The sequence below is a fragment of the Euleptes europaea genome, chromosome 17, assembly GCF_029931775.1.
Source record: "Euleptes europaea isolate rEulEur1 chromosome 17, rEulEur1.hap1, whole genome shotgun sequence".
NCBI classification, from domain to species: domain Eukaryota; kingdom Metazoa; phylum Chordata; class Lepidosauria; order Squamata; family Sphaerodactylidae; genus Euleptes; species Euleptes europaea.
In genome coordinates, this window is record NC_079328.1 from 9,620,262 (window position 1) to 9,642,713 (window position 22,452).

At 45.5% G+C, this 22,452-nt stretch overlaps 1 protein-coding gene across 1 annotated transcript in view; it reads left to right on the top strand.

The window, feature by feature from the left end:
• The window catches only part of RALGAPA2 (Ral GTPase activating protein catalytic subunit alpha 2), a 186,195-nt gene that overhangs the window by 123,208 nt on the left and 40,535 nt on the right, over positions 1-22,452 (top strand). Inside the window, exons 36-37 of the mRNA XM_056862277.1 lie at positions 3,843-4,001; positions 16,365-16,492. Of these exons, the coding sequence (XP_056718255.1) occupies positions 3,843-4,001; positions 16,365-16,492 (287 nt within the window). The remainder of the gene's footprint in view (positions 1-3,842; positions 4,002-16,364; positions 16,493-22,452) is intronic.

Genomic DNA, 22,452 nt, shown 5'->3' on the forward strand with positions numbered 1-22,452 from the left:
TGCTCTGTCTTCATTCACAGGGCACCTGGACGGACAGCACATTCAGATCGCCACAGACAGCTCCACCGCCCAGTTCTATATAAACAAGCAGGGCGGCACAGGGTCCGTTTCGCTATCCAAGGAAGCCAGCGACATCTGGGAATGGGCCATAGATCACTGCGCTACTCTCGTAGCGATTCACATTGCGGGGAAGAGCAATACACTAGCAGACGCTCTGAGTCGTCCTCCCAATCAAGCGCACAAGCTCACCCTGAGCAGCGATTGTCTCCACCAGATATTCCGCCTGTGGGGTTATCCGCAAGTAGACCTTTTTGCCACACACCTCAACTCAGTGTGTCCCATATTCTATTTGAGGCAGCCCGGGCTCATTGGGAGATGCCTTTCAGGCAGTTTGGAACGGGGCTCTGTTTTACCTCTTTCCCCCATTCCCTCTACTTCACAAGGCCCTAGCCAAGGTGAACCACGACAAGACAGATGCCATCATTGTCACTCCGTTTTGGCCCAGGAGGTCATGGTTCACAGTGCTCATGTCACTTGCACAAGGGAATTACATTCTTCTTCCGAAGAATCCCTCCCACTCCCCCCCGGATCTGCAACTTGCGATCTGGAGGGTGCTACCCCAGGGCAGTGGTCTGACAGGGTAGCTAAGGTTCTGCTGCATTCATTAAAGTCTTCCACACAGTGGTTCTATGACGCTAAATGGAGACATTTTTCTGCTTGGGCTAAGGTTATAAATATTTCACCAATCAATTGCCCACTGTCTGTTGTATTTGATTAACTTCTATCTCTCAAAGATGATGGTTTATCTAATTCTTCAATTAAAGTTTATTTAGCCGCAATTTCGGCTTTTCACCTAGATATTGACTCCTTCTCAGTTTTTTCTCACCCCCTTTCCAAAAAGTTTTTGAAGGGTCTCAATAACTTGTACCCTCCTGTCACTCCACCAGTTCCCCAGTGGAGTCTCTCCTTAGTCATTTCACAGCTCATGAGACCTCCATTTGAGCCGTTAGCTACTTGTGAATTGGCCCTACTATCCTTCAAGGTGGCCTTTTTAGTCGCCATTACCTCAGCTAGGAGGGTGACCGACATCTCAGCACTGTCACATTCCCCTCCTTATACTAAGTTCCACTCAGATAGAGTAGTATTGAAGCCTAAGATTTCCTTTTTACCTAAGGTCGTTTCAGCCTTCCACCTTACACAGGACATTGTCCTTCCTGTTTTTTTCCCTCACCCATCCTCCGATGCTGATAGGGCATTACATTCCCTAGATGTCCGCAGAGCCCTTCTTTTTTACATTAAAAGATCTCAAAACTTCCGTAAAGATGACAACCTTTTTGTTTGCTTTGGCGGGCATCGCAAAGGTCGTGGTGCTTCTCCTCAGACCCTCTCGAGGTGGATCACATCAACCATCAAGATGGCATATGAGTTTGCTCACCAGGAGTGCCCTCCTATGATCAAAGCGCATTCTGCCAGAGCATATGCGGCTTCCATCGCCTTCTCCTCGAAGATAGATCTCCAGGACATCTGTAAGGCTGCTACCTGGTCCACGCCCTCTATGTTTATGAAACACTACGCTATGGATGTGGACTCGGCAAGAGATGCAGCCGTGGGACGTGCCGTACTGCAGTCTTTATTTCGGTGACTGTCCCACACCCACTATCCTGGTAAGCGAGCTCGCTACTCTCCCTTACAGGTAGCAGCCTTACAGCTCGCTACTCTCCCAATGTGGGACTGCATAGAAGCCACGCAGATGAAAAACAGAGTTTCACTTACCTGTAACTGTTGTTCATCTGGTGGATCTTCTGTGCAGGGACACCTCCCTCCCTCCTTCCCCGCTGTGAGGCCTCTCCGCTAGACCAGTGGTTGGTTCCATGGCGGCAGGTTGGAGAACTGGAGGGAAGAGTGTTCCCTCCTCCTTGGGTCATGTGACCGTGGGCGGGGAGATTGCATGCCGCAAGGGGAGGGGGAGCACTCTCTTTTAGATTTTGCTAGAAGCTGACAAATCTTATCCTTGGCTGGCCTGCGCCTGCGCAGTCCCAATGTGTGCCTGCATAGAAGATCCACCAGATGAACAACAGTTACAGGTAAGTGAAACTCTGTTTTTTCTGACAGTGCCCCCTCAATCTTCTCTGCATAAGCTTAGACTTAGTAGTTGCCCTTTTAACCAACTGCTTTCTCTCTCTTTTGGAAGACATCAATTTAGATGTTTGGGAACCACCCTGTACCTTTTAATGTTTCCTCTAAGCACCAGTTCCTAGCTTCCGTATGTTATCTTAAAACATATTCTTTGTTCCTATCCCCTAACCTTTCCCAATTTTTCTTTGTGTGCTCTTTTAAATGTAGTGACTAAAGTGGGTGTGTTACGCCAGTTGTGGTTGAATGAGTGCCAAGTATCGTGGTAGACGTTTAACGCCTTCTGTTTGATGGCTTCTGTTCATGCAGATAGTGCTGACTCATACTGGCTTTGTGATCCGCAATAAACTACTGTCAGGCTAGCTATGGCTACTGCCATTTTCTTTTCAGATAAAGCTTTTCTTGAATTATTTGATTTTCAGCCCAGAGCTCTGAATTTTCAGGAAATTCAGGATGGTGAAAACAATCCATGATGGTTGTCACCAAGCGTAAGAGCTACTGCAAATTCACCCTGCGGGTCTCTTCCACTGGTGGAGGTGCTTTTGTCCAGAAAAATAAGTCTTCCCCTGATGCAAGATGCCCAGAAGAGCAGCATGCATCAAGGGAAAGGCTACTTCTGCCAGAGGAAAACCCATCCACTAGCAGAACAGAGTCACCCTGGCCTGTCTCTTACCACTGACTGTTCCCATCTTTCAAAACCTATGGTCCTTGGACTTAGACAAGCCCAGCAGATGATCCATGTCAACAAGGCTATGAATTAGTTTAGGTTGAGCAGTAGATAAAGGTATCTGCGGGACTGCCTCTTCTGGTACATCCCTCAAAGAACTTGACGTTTACCAAATAACAACTTTTTAGTGGTCCCCGGCCCAAGAAGTAACTGGCTGTCCTGGACCAGGGCCAAGGCTTTTTCGGCTCTGGGCCCGGCCTAGTGGAACTCACTGTCAAATGAGACCTGGGCCCTGCGGGATTTAATTCTACAGGCCTGTAAGACAAGATGTTCCACCAGGCCTATGGTTGAGGGCAGCGACGGTTCCATCATAAGCTGGCCTCCCTGCTCTGCCTTTGGTTTACGTCTTATTTATGCCTGTCTGCTTTCCCACCACTGCTACTGATAGGGAAGGCATTATTGGAGCCATCTGGATTCTAGATTTTTCTGGTTTGAAATTGCTTAATTTTTAGACAGTACTATAGATTTTAAATTATTTTCTTATATCATTATGATGTTGACTCAAATTGGACTATGTGGATATATGTTGGATGTGAGCTGCCCTGGGCCCTACTCCAGTAGGGAAAGGGTGATATAAAAATAAAATAAATACAATTAAGAGTTGCCTGAGACCTCAGCACCAAGCGCGTATTTGGAGGACTTATATTTATTTATTTATTTATTTTATTTAAAACATTTTTATACTGCCTTTCCACCCAAACTGGGCTTTCTGCCCAAACTCTATTCCTTGTCCACTACAGTATTCTCCCTCAGCTTAGACCGCTATAAGGTGCTGCAGTTTCTCTAACCAGCATCCCACAAGTATTATGTAGGAAAATGTTATTTCCCTGTTTTGAGTAAGCTGCAACTAAACAGTCCGTGTACATTATTTTTCCTCTGCTGGAGCTTATTTCCTGCCAGCATTGTGATTTCATTTGTCAACCATCACTCTTCAGACTTTATTGGTCATTCTGATTAATGGTGAGTCCATTTGCCATTGCAGCTTCGTCACTTGGGGAATGATGAAGTTCACGTTGTCTGGTCTGACCATACCAGGAATTATCGCAGGGGCATAATACCAACAGATTTCGGAGACGTTTTAATTGTTATTTATCCAATGAAGAATCGCATGTTTTTCATAGAGATAACGAAGAAACCAGAGGTATGTTTTTGGTAACTTCACTAGGTCCTTCATAGCCTGTATTTATAGGATAGTAACAGTTCTAACATCTGAATACCATGAGTAATTTTTTAAGCTCATATAACAGCTTTTACCTCACACTTCAATCAGAATGTTTTCAAGGCATCTTACAAAAACAAGTCACAAATCAAATCAATATGCAAACCAATAAAACAATGTTTAAGCACTAATGATAATAGTAATACTGTAGCAAAAACAACAACCCCCTCGAGAAAACCAGAATAATAAAAAATCAGCACACATATATTAACTCACAGAGATGTATACAGAGCAAGAATATATAGAGAGAGTCTGAAATCCAACAGGGCACACAATATCCAAGTGGGGAAGGTGATAATCTAGAAGTCTGGACAAACAAATATGTCTTCACTTGGTGCCAAAAGCTGGACACGCTTGGTAGTAGGCAAATTATAGAGTGGAGGGTGTTCCATATTTGGAATGCCACAACCAAGAAAGCCCTGCTCCTCATATGAACCCATTTTAGCTCTGAAAATGGAGGAAGATTGAGTGGAGTCCTCATAATATCTCCACTATTGGGCAGGTGTATCTGGGAGTAAGTTTGTGAACTATTTTGTACAGAGCAATCTTATTACCTGTTCAGAAAAGCCCACTTGAATAGTTCAGTTATGCATGGTTTGTGGAAAGCCAGGAATTTAAGTTTCTATTTCTCATCCTATTTGGATGCTAATGTTTGTATACCATTTTTAAGTAATGGCATATTCTAGGACTGATTTTAAGACTATGTGCCATTTTTTCTTCAATAGTCTATAATATTTCTCAGAATGAAACCCTTCTTGTTGCTGTTAGAGCCAATTCAGGAGTCAGAAAGTAGTAGGAGAAAAAGGGAAGCATATGTGGCCTGTACTTTTCAATCCTCAATTGTACTGTAGTTTGCAAAGTAGGAATTCATGGATATTACTCTTTCTCAAATGCCCGCCGGTTTTCAGTGATCAGTTCAGTAGTTCATAAGCCTGTTCATTGGTTAACAGGTCGCTTCACTATAGGCTTTTCTAACCATGCCATACAGCGTAATTTGCTTTTTGCGCATGTGCATTCTCACACAGCCCAATCATTTGGGCTATTACCCCTCATCCTTGCTGAGTATCTGATCTGCTCAGCAGGCAGTTGTTTAAACAGACAATTAAATCATTCATATATCATATAAATCAGTCACAAATAAATGCTGGCTTTAATAAAATCATACACTTTGGTGTTTGACAAAGTAGTTCCCTACTGATGCTAATAGCTGCTGTTCAGTTTGAACCATCAGCATCTTTGTGCATGCTCAGCTTTGCAAAAACCTGGTGCAAACCAGTTCAGCAGGCCTTTGCAGCTGATCGTATATGATCGACATCTTCAAATACGTTCATGGTGAAAGTTGCAACATCCTTTCTCGCATTAAGGTCCAAGACACCCAGTTGATTCCTGCAGTGTTCAGACTTGGCTGTAAGAGAAGCAGGGAATACAGAGGCACCAAGACTTCCTCATACTCTTGAGTTCTTTGCTTGTTGCCATATGCAGTTTTTAAATTTAAAAATAAAATATTTAATGTTTTTGTATAAACGAGGTTTATTGAGAGGTGTATTTTTGGATTCAGCAAGGGTGCCCTTGCTCATAGATCCTCTTCTCAATTAGATTCTACATAAGCAAATATGCACTAGATTGAAACCACACAAGCACACCAAATTGGTTTGATAGCGGGGGGCGGGGGCTTGAATCTGCATTCCCCTTGATTGTCGAAGAGCTGTTGGTGCTGTCAAAACAAATAGCAGTGTCTCCTTTTGGCAACTGCTTGATTGCACATCTTCTCATTCTTCTGCATGTAAAGATCTTTAGGTCAGGGGCATGCTTTGATAATAAGAGTCATAAATAACGCTGCAGGATTAATGAAACTTGCAATAATATTGGACAGATGTGTGCTGAGTGAATGTGTACTAAAATAATGGGTATTACCCTGACCTGGATGGCCCAGGCTAGCCTGATCTCGTCAGATCTCAGAAGCTAAGCAGGGTCAGCCCTGGTTAGTATTTGGATGGGAGACCACCAAGGAAGTCCAGGGTTGCTATACAGAGGAAGGCACTGGCAAACCACCTCTGTTAGTCTCTTGCCTTGAAAACTCCATAAGGGGGTCGCCATAAGTCAGCTGCGACTTGACGGCACTTTACACACACACACATGCTGGAATTAGCCTCCAAAGAGTATTCAGTTAAAATATTATTAGACTGCCGTTATGCATCCAGTTATATAAAGCTTAACTACCTATAAACAGCATTGAACCTATTTGACTACTGGACTTCTGCTAGGGCAGCGGAGTGGAGTAGTCGCCTCCCCCGAAGCTCCGGGAAGGGGAACCAAGAACGTCGTAAATAAGGGAGCTATCTGCCCCCCCTCCGATTCCTAAACAGTGGAACGGGTAACAGGAAATCTCCTGCAGCCTCGCTGTGCGGTTAACTCCTGGAATCTCTGAGATTTACGACTTGGAGACCCAGTAGCAGTTCCTCCTGCTAAGGAGTACTGCATCGCCGAAGACGCTTCTTGGAATTTTAATTGGCTTCACTCCCCCACTACCTATCTACATCTGGCAACTATATAAATAACTATACCTGCTCTTCTGACATCTGAGTAAGTTTGAAAGACCTCTTTTGTTTTACCTGGACCTGGAAGTCCCAGATGCTTATCTGTTGAATCTGTCTCTCCCCACTCAACCTTTAAATGACTTTTTAAAACCAAGAAAGCATCAATAACTTGCCAGGAGCTTTATCAACTTGATCAGTGGGAAAACATAACAGCTAAGATTTTTGAAAGACTCTTTAATTGCCAATCAGGAACTATTACGTATTAAGGGGAGGGAGGAGTGAAGATCCCCCCTCAACTCAAGGGCAGTCTTTTTAATTAAATAAAAACTTCCTGCCACGTCCTTCCTGGCAACAGTCTAGCATTGCGAGAAAGTCAGAGAACTTGGAATCAGAAGCCTGATATCAGTGTGTAACCAGTAAATGATTCCTAAGTCTCTGACTACAAAGAAGGAAGGTTTATGTGAGGATCCGTCCCTGAGTCCCTCGCCTATCTGCCTGGCCAACTCGACCCGGAGGGGGCTTCCTTGGCCTCAGAATGGGCTTTTTCAAGAGAAGGCCTTTCCCTCCTCTTCAGCCCCGCGGGCGGTCTCTGCTCCACCGAGCCACCTGCTCCACAGTCGACCGTCTCCGCCGCTTCCTCCCTGGCCTCCACCCCCTCCTGGTCATATAGGCCAGGCCCCTTGGGTTCCGCCCCTCTCCCCTCCTCCTCCTGACGGACAGGGGCTCCACCAGTCATCCCCTGCCAGCGCTGTCGGCCCGCCCTCCTTCTCCGGGAGACTGCGGCCCTGCCCCGGCTGATCGGCGGTACCCGCTCCGCCCCTTCCGCGCCCGACCGCCCTGCAGCCCCTGCTCCTCCTGGCCCCTGCTCTGCCGGGGAAGACCACCGCAGTGCCAGGACCTCCAACGGGGCCCTCGGAGGCGGCGCCCCGTGGTCCCTGCCGCCGCCGGGCGGCGATGCTTCGCGCCCCTGCCCTCCCGGTCGGGATGGTGCCTCTTCCGGGGCCTCTGGGGGCCGCGGCCCAGGCGGTCCCGTCCCCTCGCGGGCCTTGCCGGGGGCCGGGCGACGTTGTCGCGCCGCCTGGCCCCAACCCCTCCGGACCGGACAACGAGCCCTCTGGGGTAGGCTCGAGCCACGGGACGGCCGGCCCCACCCCTCCAACCCGAGCCGGCTGCGCCTCCCGCCCAGTAAGTAGGCCGCCAGGCAGTCCCGCGACTGGGGCTTGCCCGGGCGCAGGACAGTTTATGACTTTGATTCCTGTAGTACCTCCCTGTTACTCATCTTGAATCTGCCTGGATTTCACTAACTGAACTTTAACAGGAAAGTTTGGAGGTGCAATCATGGCATTCATGGCAAATATGATTCAACAGATGGAACAATTCATGGATTTGATGAACACTTCATTTCAAGGTCTTATTCAGAAACGACATTATTTTAGAAGAAACCAAAGAAATAAAAGCCTCATTCACCTCAATGAGATCAGAGGAAGCACCAAAAGACTTTCTGGCTGACAAGAGAGACAAAGAACAAAGGGATCTTGTAAATAACATGGGGAATTTTACAAAGCAATCTGCAGCAACTCACTGGATAATAATGGACTGGAAAGAGTCTGAGTTTCATTTTCACCATCTGGATTTGTTTGATGATCTTCTCAAAGTGACCGATTTTGACATGTGCTACCTGGATATATCTGATGGATTTTACAACAGCGGCTTGGAGGATTTGAGGAACAGAAAAACTGGGTCGGTCAGGATTCCCCTCTTTCAATTTGGGATGGAAGACAATGCAACATGGATCTACTGTGCTCCATCTGCAGAAAAGAATTTAGCAACAATCTCCAAGGATGCCTTGCGTCAACTACTTCAAATGTGGAAAAGACAGAAACGCTGGAAATTCAGGATAAAGGGACTAATTTAAAAGAGTCTGGTTTTTTCCTGCTGGTTAAAATTGACAAGTAACTGACTAAATGGATTGGTTATAATGGAAATGGGGTTACATAAAATATTAATCTACTAGAAATGTCATGCAATAAATGAGTGTTAGGGAGAAATGGAGGGTTTACAAATTAACTAATTTTCACTAGAAATAATTATATGCTTCTTACTATACTAATCCATCTTTTACTAGGGAGAATTAATATTTTCTTCATTTTTTAAAAATCTTTTATACTTTTTTCTCCTTATGGGATGTTATTAATTAAATTCTTTTCTTTTTTCTTTTTCTGGTTTTGTTATAGAAAACATAATAATTAAGGGATTAATGATTAATGATTATTAACAATGATATTAGGGTTAGAAATTTATGCAAAAGAGATTACAAGACTATTACAGGATGGAGGGAGAAGCAGGGGAAGTCAATTTTTTTCTATTCAATATATGTTATTGTTAAACCTTTTTATTAATTTTGGAAAATAATAATAAAAAATTTTTTAAAGAACCTATTTGACTACTTACGGGACATGGGACAATAGCCAGAGCCTCAAATTTAGCCGTTTTTCTTGTCATGTGGACAGACCTGATCTTTCTTTGCATCTCCCCTTCCCTTGCCCTTGGGGACATTCCCCACAATGCAAAAGATGATGTGATATGCCCAGGTGAGCCCACTTTCCACTTGTTCAGCTCTTGTGTTGCACAGTTTAAAAAAAATATTTTATCTCAATAGCCCTGTGGCCCTGTTCATTGTGGGGGAAGAGGCAGCTGCCTCTTGTGTTCGTGGATAATGGTAGACAGGCAACTCTCGGACAGGCTCCACTTCTTGCTGCTGCCCTGAGGCATTGGGACCCCATGAAAAAGGAAAATGTGGCACAGGTTCTGAAGCAGATGATGTACGAGTATAGCTGGTAAAAGGCAAACATGTTCGGAACAATAAGGACCGCACTGAAATGTATAGGTGTGCCCCTCGTTATGTGTGAGTAGTTTGAGATCCATTGGAGTAGATTTCAAAAACGAGCTTTTGTTTTTCAGGGGGCAAGTCTCTTGGCCTCCAGTAGCAATGCTCCCTCTTAGGAAGAAACCACACTAAAATCATAATCTTGGGTGATATTATTGACTACTTACATTGAAGCATATTCTAAAGAGTTGATAAATTGCCCCCTAGATACTGAAGTCTCCCCAGCTCTCTAGGCTTGATTTGGCTCCTGAAATAGTTTCATTAAAAGTCATGTGTGGATTGATAAGTGTGCTTGCAGAATGGGTGATTTGAGAGGAGGGCTTGTTTGTTTCACTGATGGCAGCTGTATCTCAAAAGTATCCAATCTGCAAAAAGAAAAATACCAAACTGGTAAATGTATTTTTAAGTCTTCCATTTAAAATACAACCTTTTCAGTGTAATAAAATTAATCCGGACATTTCCAGGGCAAAATGTGGCTGACCTTTCGTTCACCAGCTACTGACCCTCGAGTGAATGAGAGCAGCTTTTCAAGAGAAATGGCTGTTTGGCTTCGGTCCCTGGTATTTAAATCGCGTTCCCTAATCAAATGAAAAAGCTGTCCCTTCTCTGTCAGGTTTCAGGATCCATGGTAACATTTGGCCTTTTATGTACATGTTAGCCTTTTTTGTTTGCATCTAAGTAGAGACACCTGGAGCAATGTTAACATTAACCGATTTAGTATTAGGAGCTTCATTATGTAAGAATCTCTGATCAGATAGCTGTTACTTTTGTTATATTGGTACAGCTTGCATTGTGTTCAGTTTTTTAATTATTATTATTCTCCGGCTTGGCAACCAGGCAACGATTTGCAAACTTTTTTGTCTTGATTAATTAACCAATATAATTATCGGGAACTGCGATGCAGTCTTTTGCTCAACAAAGCCGTCGAGAGGAAAACAATAGTAAGTCTGTTAGTCTGAATGCATTCCACGCGTCGCAGATGCATTAAGATATTCCAAACAATGAGACAGAAAGCTGCCTGAGAAAGCGGACAAAGAGCGCCTTGCAGCCTTGACACGCTGCACATACCGCCAGGGACACGTGGAGAGTTCCCTGGGACACAGATGCCTTGTTAGATTGCAGCTAGTCAGCGGAGATTTAATTCTCAGCCATTTGGTACAATAATTTACTAATTCGCCAGCTTTTAAAACTATATTGCTAACTGTGGAAGATAAGTCTTTGTCCTCAAAAGGCTTATTTAAATTTGGCTGTAGCATTTTTTATTGAGTACAATGGCGCGGGTGGTTTTTTTGCTTAATAATTGTAATAGGGCGGAAGTGGCAGTGTGAGGAATATTAATTGTTTCATGATAACGTTAGAATTTTTGAAGGTCACTGGTAAGGCTGTATTGTTTCTTATCTGTATGCTTATCGAGCAAGGTTTTTTTAAACAATTGGTGTGTTTAATCTGAGCACCTGTTTTTCAAAAAATAAATCCCAGTTTTGATCCCTCAAAAACATTATGTAAAATGATTTTAGGGCCTAAGGCCGCCATGAAACAGACACTATCCATCTGGGGTGGGGGGGGTAGAGGGTAATCTACCAAGGGAGAGAGCTGGTTGGGAAATCCGTCTCCTGGGAACTGGGTGACTCCTGTGTTGTCCTCACTGGCCCTTGGGCACAACCCTATCTTTTTATTTTATTTAGATGTATAACCTATACTATCAAATACCATTTTTATGTCCCTCCTATGTCAAGGTAAAGGGGGGTGAAATCAGGCCAGTCAATTTAAATCAAATGTCAGGGTGGCTTTTCTCAGTGTGTAATTCTAGATTTGAACATGAAATAGTTTTAATTGACAGTTGCAGAATTATTGTTATATAAATGCTAAAACACCTAGATGAGTACTTAGAAACTTCCAGTTACACCAGCGTGGCTTCTGTGCAGTCCCACATGGGAATGTGGATGCACAGGCCAGCCACAGGAGAAGATTTGTCAGCTTCTAGAAAGATCAGCTCTGCTGAACGCTCCCCCTCTCCCCAGGCCGGTGCCGTCATTTCCACGCTCAAAAGGTCACCTGACCCAGGGGAGAGGGAGCGTCCTCCCTCAGTTCTCTTTCTGCTGCTGCTTCGGCTCATCCTTTTAGCTTCGGCTCGTCCTTTTTCTGTGGTGAATTCTGAGAGGAAAGTTAGAACATGTCAAAACAAAAACTACAGGGAAGAAGGACGGGAAAGTTAAAAAAGTTAGTCTATTCAAGAAATGTTTGAAGTGCAGGACTAAAATGTCCAAAAACGACAGGCATGGTGAGTGTTTGATGTGCCTCGAGAAAGACCACATACCATCTGCTTGCCCTTCTTATGCCCCAGGCTCACCAGAGGAGGGCAGCCAGGCTGACGGCCTCCCTTTGGGAACGTTCCCTAGGTCCACAACCCTCTACTTCAAGTGGGAAGACTCCGTCTGTGGTGTCAGTGCCTTCCACTGCCTTCCAGTAACTTCCACTGCCACTGGGCACTTGGGTGAATTGCAAAGGGTCTCCTCGGTACCAACTATGGAAAAAACCAAGAAAAAGCCCAAGGAGGGACCCACGTCAAAGTGGCCGAAAAAATCCAAAGAGCAGTCATCACCATTGGTACCGAGTACTCACTGCCGAGCGAGATCGCCATCAATATCACCTTGGCACAGAGGCTCTCCAAGGCAAGGCGCATCCCTGAGATGCTGTAGCCCTCCCCATAAGAGAAGTACCCCCGACAGGAGAAGTACACCTTCCCCAGAACGGGAGATCTTGGGATAATTGTCTCCACATCGTAACCAATCTCCTTGAGGTGGAGAGGACTCCCCTCGACGCGGTGATTGTTCGCCAGAGGAGCAAGGGGAGGTATGTGAGGAACATCCCTGACACTGATCCCCTTTGATGGAGCTCCTTCTGAAGCCGAGAATGCCTTCACTGTTGTGGAGGAGCCATTTTTCTCATTCCTCGGAAGAGGAGCATGAGGTCATTGAAGTCCATTTCCCAACTTCCAAGGGATCCGGACCTGTTTCTTCCATGAGAGATCGTTCACCTAGATCTCCCCGCAGAATTTTGTCTTGGCACCAAGACAGGGCTACTACTTTTCAGCCAAGCCACAGAAATATCCCAATACCCATTCCTGTGGCTGCTATGTTCCTGACCTCTATAGCTTGGGGGACCAATCTCACTTACATTCACATCCTTGCCCACCTTCAAAGGAGAAGGCTGTGTGGGCCAGATCCCCACCTCAATGGAGGCAATATTTGCCCATCCATGCACATAGCATCTCGGGGTCGGACGATGCTGGGCAAGATTCAGAGGATTAATCTGAGGCTGAATCCATCCCTTCACCAGATGACCTAATGAGGGACATAAAGTCCATCTCACCACCTAGGGACATTAGAGCTCACGCAGACCAGCTCATCAGGATGGTCCCTTAATGTGGCCTTCCACTCTGTGGAGCTTGAACCAGTCGATGAGATTTTGGATATTCTATATAACCAGGCACTGGGCCAGTTGCTCTTCCCATGATCAAAAGCATAATGAACATTATGTTAGCTAATTGGTCCAATTGATACATAGACATACTAGCAGAGGACAAGAACATTTTAGCTGGTGCCCTACAAACGGAGGCCGACGACTCCAGCAAATCTATGGCCTCTGCCATAGTTCTGAGACAACACTCCTGGCTGAGGGCTCCGGCTCTGCCAAATGATACAAAAACTGGTTCTGGGGCTTGAGTGGGGAGGGCCCAGAGCACCCTCCCTCCCCTCAGGCAACTGTCTCTTTGATCAAGAGGTGCCCTGGTGCATGGCCAAATATGAGGCATGAGGGACTCAGGCAGACCGAACAAAAAGACTAATTTATGAAACCAATACTGTAGCAGTTCATTCACAAGAGAACACTTACGAAAAGAAAGGAGAGTTAATGTAGAGTACCTTACAAACACACAGGGCAAAACTTCCAAGGAAAGAGGCTGGCTGGAAAACAATGGTGTTCCTTAATGTCATTGTCTTTAAAAGGTAATGGTAATCCCCTGTGCAAGCACAGGATCATTACTGACCCATGGGGTGACGTCACAACCCGACGTTTACTAGGCAGACTTTGTTTACGGGGTGACTTGCCAGTGCCTTCCCCAGTCGTCTGCACTTTACCCCCAGCAAGCTGGGTACTCATTTTACCGACCTCAGAAGGATGGAAGGCTAAGTCAACCTTGAGGCAGCTACCTGAAACCAACTTCTGTCGGGATCGAACTCAGGTCGTGAGCAGAGCTTTTGACTGCAGTACTGTAGCTTACCACTATACTGCTAATTCTACATCAATACCTGATCCCACTCAGGTCATTATCAACACCCACCTTGGGATAAGGTGGGACTTTCAGGTGGGACCAGGAGAGCTCCCAGAATTACAGCTGATGTCCAGAATACAGAGATCAGTTCACCTGGAGAAAATGGCTGCTTTGGAGAGTGGACTGCCTTCTCTCTTCGTCCTTGTCTGCTTCAGCCTCTACTGGCTGGCCCAACTGCAGCTGACCAGTTCTGCCATCTGTTGCAGTGTTTGCTAAGCTGCTGGAGAAGCACTCAACTAGTACACTGATGCCTTATGTGTTTTTGGGAAGGCTGCACTTATTGGATTTCTTCCTGGATGCATCCTTAGAGTTCAGTGTGGAGCCAAAAGACCGCAGCAAAATTGTGGGTGCATGGAGTGTAACTTCTAAGCAAGTATACAGTGAGTGACTACAACATATTTACTGTTTACATGACACACTTGGGCAAGGCTGGCATGCATAGGGTGGATGGGCCCACATAGAAAACTGCTTTTACAGCCAGCTGTCACCATCTTCATGATGCCAGCAACACTGGAGCTGGGCATATATAGAGAAACTGCCCCCACAATGCCATGTCTACCTTCAATCACTGATGGTCATGCACACAGAAAGGTTGCTCTGACTTGAATTAATACCTAATGCACACTCCTGCATCCCACCCTTTAATATTTTGTACTGTGGTGTTGGGATGCTAGGCCATTGCCTGGCACCCCTGCAAGGATTTGGAGACATCAGGGTGATGCTGTAGGATTCACCAGAACTCTACAGCTAAACCTTAGAGTTTGGGGCAGATCTTAAGGATTGCCCTTGACAACATGACATACTTCCCGTTTTCGCCATAAATGACATCACACGGCACTGGCGCAGCCACTCAATTTCCCTTCCCCCCACCAGCCTTTGTACCAGCATGCGCAGATCCATTTGAGACTGCACAGAAGACCACTCAATTAACAACAGTTACAGGTAAGTGCAACACTGTTTTCTTAGACAAGTCCCTCTGATCATAAAGCATTCACTTGAAAGTTTGGATAAAGGCTACCGTAAATCAATTCCATTTCTATTCACTATTCTAATTGAGACACATAGGGGACCTTCATGGTAAAGCCAAAATGGAGGAGAAGAGAACAATATAAGAATCTTAGGGGTTTCGATTGGGGGGAAAGGCAGAGTATAGGTGAAGTAAATATATACATAAGTTCTCTGTTCATTAAGCCATTTATTTTGTACATACTTTGAATTTCTAGCTTGTCCCATTTTTAGAAGCATTAAGTACAGGGTTAAGAATCTGGGGTTCTCTGTTTGTATGCAGTTAATTGTTTGTACAGCTTTTATATTAAAATAATACTCAAAGTGGTTTACAAAAATTAAAACTACAACTGCAGCAATAAAACATAACACAGAGGAAAAAATAACAAATCCTAAAACTGCTGGATTGAAACAAACTATAAAAATCAAAGCCTTCTAAATAAAATCATGATGGATAGCCATGTTAGTATGTCACTAGCAGTAGAAAAGAGCAAGAGTCCAGTAGCACCTTAAAGACTAACAAAACGTCTGGCAGGGTAGGAGCTTTTGTGAGCCACAGCTCACTTCTTCAGATATGGCTCACGAAAGCTGTTACCCTGCCTGAAATTTTGTTTGTCATTAAAGTGCTACTGGAGACTTGCTCTTTTCTACTGTAAATAAAAGCAGTTTATGAAAACCAGTCAGTATCTAAAACTGACTGGGTTTTTAATCCTTTGCAGGCTTTAAAATAACATTAAAATTCTGGTGAAAAAGTTAACAATTTATCTTCTAAAACGTGGGCCTTTTCATGGAAGACGCTCCCGAATTTCTCGATAATAATCGACTCATGAATGCAAAGGTTGAGCCAGCTTTATGGGGACATAGAAAATACATTGAAGAAGAAGAGTTGGTTTTTATACGTTGACTTTTCTACCATTTAAGGGAGAATCAAACCGGCTTACAATCTCCTTCCCTTCCCCTCCCCACAACAGACACCCTGTAAGGTAGGTGGTGCTGAGAGAGTGTGACTAGCCAAGGTCACCCAGCTGGCTTCGTGTGTAGGAGTGAGGAAACAAATCCAGTCCACCAGATTAGCCTCCACTACTCATGTGGAGGAGTGGGGAATCAAACCCAGTTCTCCAGATCAGACTCCACCACTCCACCCCACCGCTCTTAACCATTATACCACACTGGCTCTCTCACTGGGACTTGGAATGCTAATCCCAGGAACTAAGTTGCCTTTTGGAATCCAAAACCAAATTCGTGCCAGTATGTATTGTTACCACTAACAACTAAGCCCTGCCAAAGCCTGAAAAGGAGGCTGTTTTTTTTAGACTGGGGCAGTCTGGGAACCCCTGCCCTTACACCTGGTGCTTAAAGGTATGTGTAGGTGTATATTTTATTTCAGCACTTTACATGTTTGACGCAGAAAACTCCAGTAGCATACTGACAGATCCCTATAATGATCATAACATCTAGCACTGACCTTAGGTCCTTATTTAGTAATGTATATTCATTTCTGTCTACAAATTTTATTTTGGCAGGTGCCATTTTTTGGTCCTTTATTTGACGGAGCAATAGTGACCTCAAGACTGCTGCCAAATCTGATACGTGCCACGTGCATCAATGCCAGCAGAGCCGTGAAGTCTCTTAAAGCTCTCTATCAGAGCTTGTATCCTTTTCCATTCATCCAATTTGTTTCAAGCTCAGTATTGCCAATGTCATTTGTTTGCGGTGTCAGCAAGAATACTGGGTTTTGTAAAAGTTTCCCTCTGCTAGAAAGCATTTTCCAGCAGCCTATTTTACAAATGTCATAATTTAATTTTAAACTTATCTATTTTTATGTAAAGAACAAGGGGTTGGATCCGACTAGGGGTTTCTGCAGGCACAAGGATTTCTATCCATGGAGCATGATTTTCTTCCACTTCTGGCACCCCAAAACACCCCCCAAAATCCTGTTCTTGTGGGAGAGCCAGGATCAGCATTTCAAGGGGTGTTCCTGCCTGCCATGGCAGGGGGGGGGAATCATGTTGCGTGGGGGAAATCCTTGTACCCTTGGAAGCATGTAGTCCAGATCCAAGCCAAAGTGTCTAATGATGCACTTAGGCATTGCATGATTTCCCTTTTAAAAAGCAGCATGTACGTGAACAGTAGAAAAGGCCAGCTTTCAAATTTTTCAAAACACAAACAGCTTTTCTTTTGCAATGGAGGATGTAATTGTTATTATTAAGTTTTATTTAAGTCAAATTTGTCACCCTTTGCTTCGTTGATGTAGATGACCCTGATTTAGAGCTTATAAATTCCAACACATCAGGGATTCTTAAGGTAATGTTTTCTGTATCCCAATACATGTTATTTGGTGCAGCATGCTGATTTTAGGAGCTTCCCTCTTTCCGTACCACTTTTGATTCATATAGCCTCATTTCCAGAAATAGACCTGCACAACTTGGGGTGGGGGAATCAGTCAGGCACCAAAACCAGGTGGTTTATCAATCCCACAATGAGCTGTCATACCTGGCTGCTAGGCTGTATAAAAACTCCCACACACCTCTTCCTGCTATCAACTGTTGGGGAAGGAGGCTTGCAGAGAGCAGAATAAAATATTGTGGCAGCCTGAGGCAGGGGAGCCCCTTCCCATGTTCACCTGTTTGGAGTACATTTTCCTTGCACCCCCAGCTGGAGGAGTAGAGACTGCTGTTGGGTGTTGTGTCTTGAAATTGAGTCCCAGTGAGGGTTCTGAGCAGATTTACCAGTATGGCAAAACCATGTTTCATCTGAATGGCTTCTATGCAGTCCCACATTGGGACTGCGCAGGCGCAGGCCAGCCACGGAAAAGAATTGTCAGCTTCTAGCAAATTCCAAAAGAGTACTCCCCCTCCCCTCGGGGCATGCAATCTCCCCGCCCCTCGGTCACATGACCCAAGGAGGAGGGAGCACTCTTCCCTCCAGCTCTCTTTCTGCCGCCACGGAGAGAGAACGTGCTTAGCTTTGTTCGTAGCAATGGAGTCTAAGAAAATTCCACCATTTAAGAAATGTTCTTGCGGGGCGAAGGTGGCAAAATCCGACCCTCACAAGGAATGCCTCCTTTGCCTGGGAGAAGGCCACGTTTCCTCCTCCTGCAAGAGCTGTGGCAAACTTACAGCCAAAGCTCTGAGGGAACATTCCACCCGCCTTATCTCCCACCTTTATAAAGAGTCTCTCCGTCCGCAAGAGGATTTGTCTGATCGTCCTGCCGGTAAGGCGAATTCTTCTGATTGGGCCCCAGTTGGTAAGTCCACTGGGGTTTCTACTTCGAGGAAGCCCTACTCGGTCGTTCTTCACCTGGCGAAGTTTATAGCCCCGGGCTCCCAAGATGGCCGCGGCCGCGGCTCGTCAAAGCGTGTTTCCCGCTCTAGGTCTCCTAGGCACCGACCGCCTTCTAGGCCGCCAAAGTCTCCAATGGAGTCGTCGAAGGGTAATCGACGCCGTTCCCCTTCGAAGTCGCCGAGGTCTTCTCGACGCCGTCTGTCTGTCGTCAACGCCGTCGCGACTCCATCCTCAATCTGAGATGACTCTGCGATCCGCTGAGCCGATTATTACCGTGGAGGACTCCCCTCCTCATCCCCTGGCAACCCCCTCGGCTCCAGATCCGAGCAGGGCCCAGGAGGTCTCGGCAGAGTTTAAGGAGCACCTCCTTCACCTTTACAAGGATGTGCCACAAGTACCCTTGGATGAAGAAATTGCCCTGGAGCCGCAAGAGTCCCAAGATGGCGCCGTCCATTTGCGCTCCAAAGGCGATACTCAGGAGCCGCTAAGCCCCTCTGTCGGCCGAAGTCGCTCTCCCCTCTGAGGTGGTTCTAGTCGGAGCGGGTCCAACCATCGGAGTCGTTCCGCCCGCCGGAGTCGTTCCCGTCGGAGTTCTTAGAACAAAGATTTCCTTTCTACCTAAAGTAGTCTCTGCCTTCCACGTTTCACAGGACATTGTCCTCCCTGTTTTTTTCCCTAACCCGTCTTCGGATGCTGACAAGGCCCTTCATTCACTTGATGTCAGGAGGGCTCTCCTGTTTTACATTAACTGAACCCAATCCTTTAGGGACGCGGACAACCTCTTTGTCTGCTTTGGGGGGAAACATAGGGGACAACGGGCCTCTCCCCAGACCATTTCAAGATGGATTACATGTACTATCAAGTTGGCCTATGACCTTGCTCACCAGGAATGCCCTCCCATGATCAAGGCCCATTCTACCAGGGCGTATGCGGCCTCCATCGCCTTCTCCTCAAGAGTAGATATCCAGGACATATGTAAAGCTGCCACATGGTCCACTCCATCGACGTTCATAAAACACTACGCTGTGGATGTGGATTCAGCGAAGGATGCAGCAGTGGGACATGCAGTGTTGCAGTCCTTATTTCGGTGATTGTCCCACACCCACCGTCCTGGTAAGCGAGCTCGCTACTCTCCCAGTGTGGGACTGCATAGAAGCCATTCAGATGAAAAACAGAGTTTCACTTACCTGTAACTGTTGTTCATCTGATGGATCTTCTATGCAGTAACACATTCCCTCCCTCCTTCCCCGCTGTGGGACCGTTCCGCTAGTACGAGTGGATGGTTCCGTGGCGGCAGGTTGGAGAACTGGAGGGAAGAGTACTCCCTCCTCCTTGGGTCATGTGACCGAGGGGCGGGGAGATTGCATGCCCCAAGGGGAGGGGGAGCACTCTTTTAGAATTTGCTAGAAGCTGACAATTCTTTTCCGTGGCTTGCCTGCGCCTGCGCAGTCCCAATGTGTTACTGCATAGAAGATCCATCAGATGAACAACAGTTACAGGTAAGTGAAACTCTGTTTTTCTTTCTCCCCCTTAGCTCTTTGTATGTCATGCTTCCTTTTGTGCAAAATGCCCTTTCTGTGAGGTTTCCATCACCACAGCTCCCCTGTGTGTTTCTGAGAATGTCCAATATGGGGCTTGGGGAGAGAGCCCCACGCTGCTTGCCCTTTCATCTGTGGTATAGGTTAGGTTTATATTGTGGTTCGGAAGGCTACAAATGGCTGCAAACTTAGTTGATATCCTAAACTGGGCCTGGGGTGGGATTTGTCTTTTCTGCTTCCTTGTGTTCTGTGGGGATGTTTAATGTTAAGCCATGATTTTTGCTGGCACTGGGGTATGACCGGTATTGGAGAGGCATAGGGTGCCAGCTAAGCCCCATTCTGCCCACAACAATTCCCTGATGCCACTACACATCAGGGGCTTCTACACCAGAGCCAGAGTTACACAGGCAGAATGTCAGCACAGACTAGCATTGGCAAATCTCCCCTTTACACCACCCTTCAGAGGCATGGTTTAGGATTAAACTGTTAAACACATTTGCGTCCCACAGGTCATCTTGATTCTGAAATGGGAATGATAAGATGCATTATGAGTTTGCATTTTGAAAGTGTACTGATGAAGCTTAAGTGTCCCTTTTGAGAAGTATGGTTGTACTTCTGCGAGAAACCTTCATGCAGTGATAACATGTTCATGAACATGTCACCTTTCCCCTCACATTTTGTTTGACATGGCATCTGTTTTTCTCCTTTCCTTCTGTCTTTGTCATGGGGTAGAGGATGTAGTTTGTCACATGCAGTTTCCGTTCAGCCTGTTGTAACCAGAAACTGCTTGGCATGTTAGGGTGTGAATCAGAATTGTTCTGCACATCCACACCAATGATTGCCTTGTCCTGATGAACATTACAAGAACTCTAATAGGAGTCCTGACCTTCATTTTGAAGTGCCGTTTCCCTACTGGAGTAGATCAATAGCTTGGCTGTCTATCACTGCGGCTTGCTTTCCATTCTCACACTGAGAACATTCTCCAGGCAGCAATCGATAGCTGTAATCTGTTCCAGCCGGTAAGGATATGTGAGGCTTTTAGGGTAGGATTAATGCTGGATTTTCTCTGTGTGCCATAAGATTTACTAAAAATTACTACATTTTATAGATACTATGCTGTGTAAGTTTTCCATCCCATTTCAGCCTTTGCAATTTCATTTATTAAATATATATATTAGGTTTAAGGCACACTCTGCATTTACATAATCTCATTTATGATTTCTTCCTTCACTTCTGTTGGCGTTGACTATCACATAAGATTCACTGCTGCCTTCTTTCCAGATCATGCATGTAGATTCTAAATTTCAGAATCCATGAAGCAAACGTAATGGAAAGCAGACTGTTATCTACTAGATAAGAGTTCTCTAATACTCCTGGATGTATGTGTTTCTCTGTTGCTAACTAATCCTCTCCCCACCTCAACCCCAGGGGTAACTTCAGTGGTGTTTGACTTGACCTCTTGGCCTTTTCTTTTCTTTTTTTTTCTTTTTCTTTTTTTTTGCCATTAAGTCACAACCAGCTTGTGGTGACCCTGATGTATTTTCAAAACAAGACATGTTCAGAGGTAGTTTGCCATTGCCTACCTTTGTGTAGCAACCCTAGACTTCCTTGGTGGACTCCCATCCAAGTACTAACCAGGGATGATTCTGCTTAGCTTCTGAGATCTGACAAGATGCTATCCAGGTCAAGCCTTCTCTTGCCATACTATTTTCTTTTAAACCCTCCTCCAGGTAAAAGCTGGCTATTTATTACTAAGCTAGTAGCCCGTTAACAGTACAATCCTAAGAAGTCCAATCACTTTTCTTGCTAATTGCCTAAGTAGTTCCAAAAGATATTCAGGATTTGGATAAATACAGTGAGGGGGGAAAGTATTTGATCCCCTGCTGAATTTGCCCGTTTGCCCTCTGACGAAGAAATGACCAGTCCATAATTTTAATGGTAGGTCTATTGTAGCTGTGAGAGACAGAATAACAACAGGAAAAACCCCAGAAACCCAGAAGACAAAAGTCAGAGATTGATGTGCATTATAATGAGTGAAATAAGTATTTGATCCCTTTGCAAAAGATGACTTAGTACTTGGTGGCAAAACTCTTGTTGGCAATTACAGAGGTCAGACGTTTCTTGTGGGTGGCCACCAGGTTTGCACACATCTCAGGAGGTATTTTGTCCCACTCCTCTTTGCAGATCCTCTCCAAGTCAGTAAGATTTCGAGGCTGATGTGTAGCTACTCGAACCTTCAGCTCCCTCCACAGATTTTCGATGGGATTAAGGTCTGGAGACTGGCTAGGCCACTCCAGGACCTTAATGTGCTTCTTCTTGAGCCACTCCTTTGTTGCCTTGGCTGTGTGTTTTGGGTCACTGTCATGCTGGAATACCCATCCTCGATCCATTTTCAATGCCCTGGCTGAGGGAAGGAGGTGCTCACCCAAGATTTGACGTTACATGGTCCCGTCCATCATCCCTTCGATGCGGTGAAGGTGTCCTGTCCCCTTAGCAGAAAAACACCCCCAAAGCATAATATGTCCCCCTCCATGTTTGACGGTGGGGATGGTGTTCTTGGGGTCATAGGCAGCATTCCTCCTCCTCCAAACACGGCGAGTTGAGTTGATGCCAAAGAGCTCGATTTTGGTCTCATCTGACCACAACACTTTCACCCAGTTCTCCTCTGGGTCATTCAGATGTGCATTGGCAAACTGCAGACGGGCCTGTACATATGCTGTCTTTAGCAAGGGGACCTTGCAGGCTCTGCAAGATCTCAGTCCTTCACGGCGTAGTGTGCTACCAACTG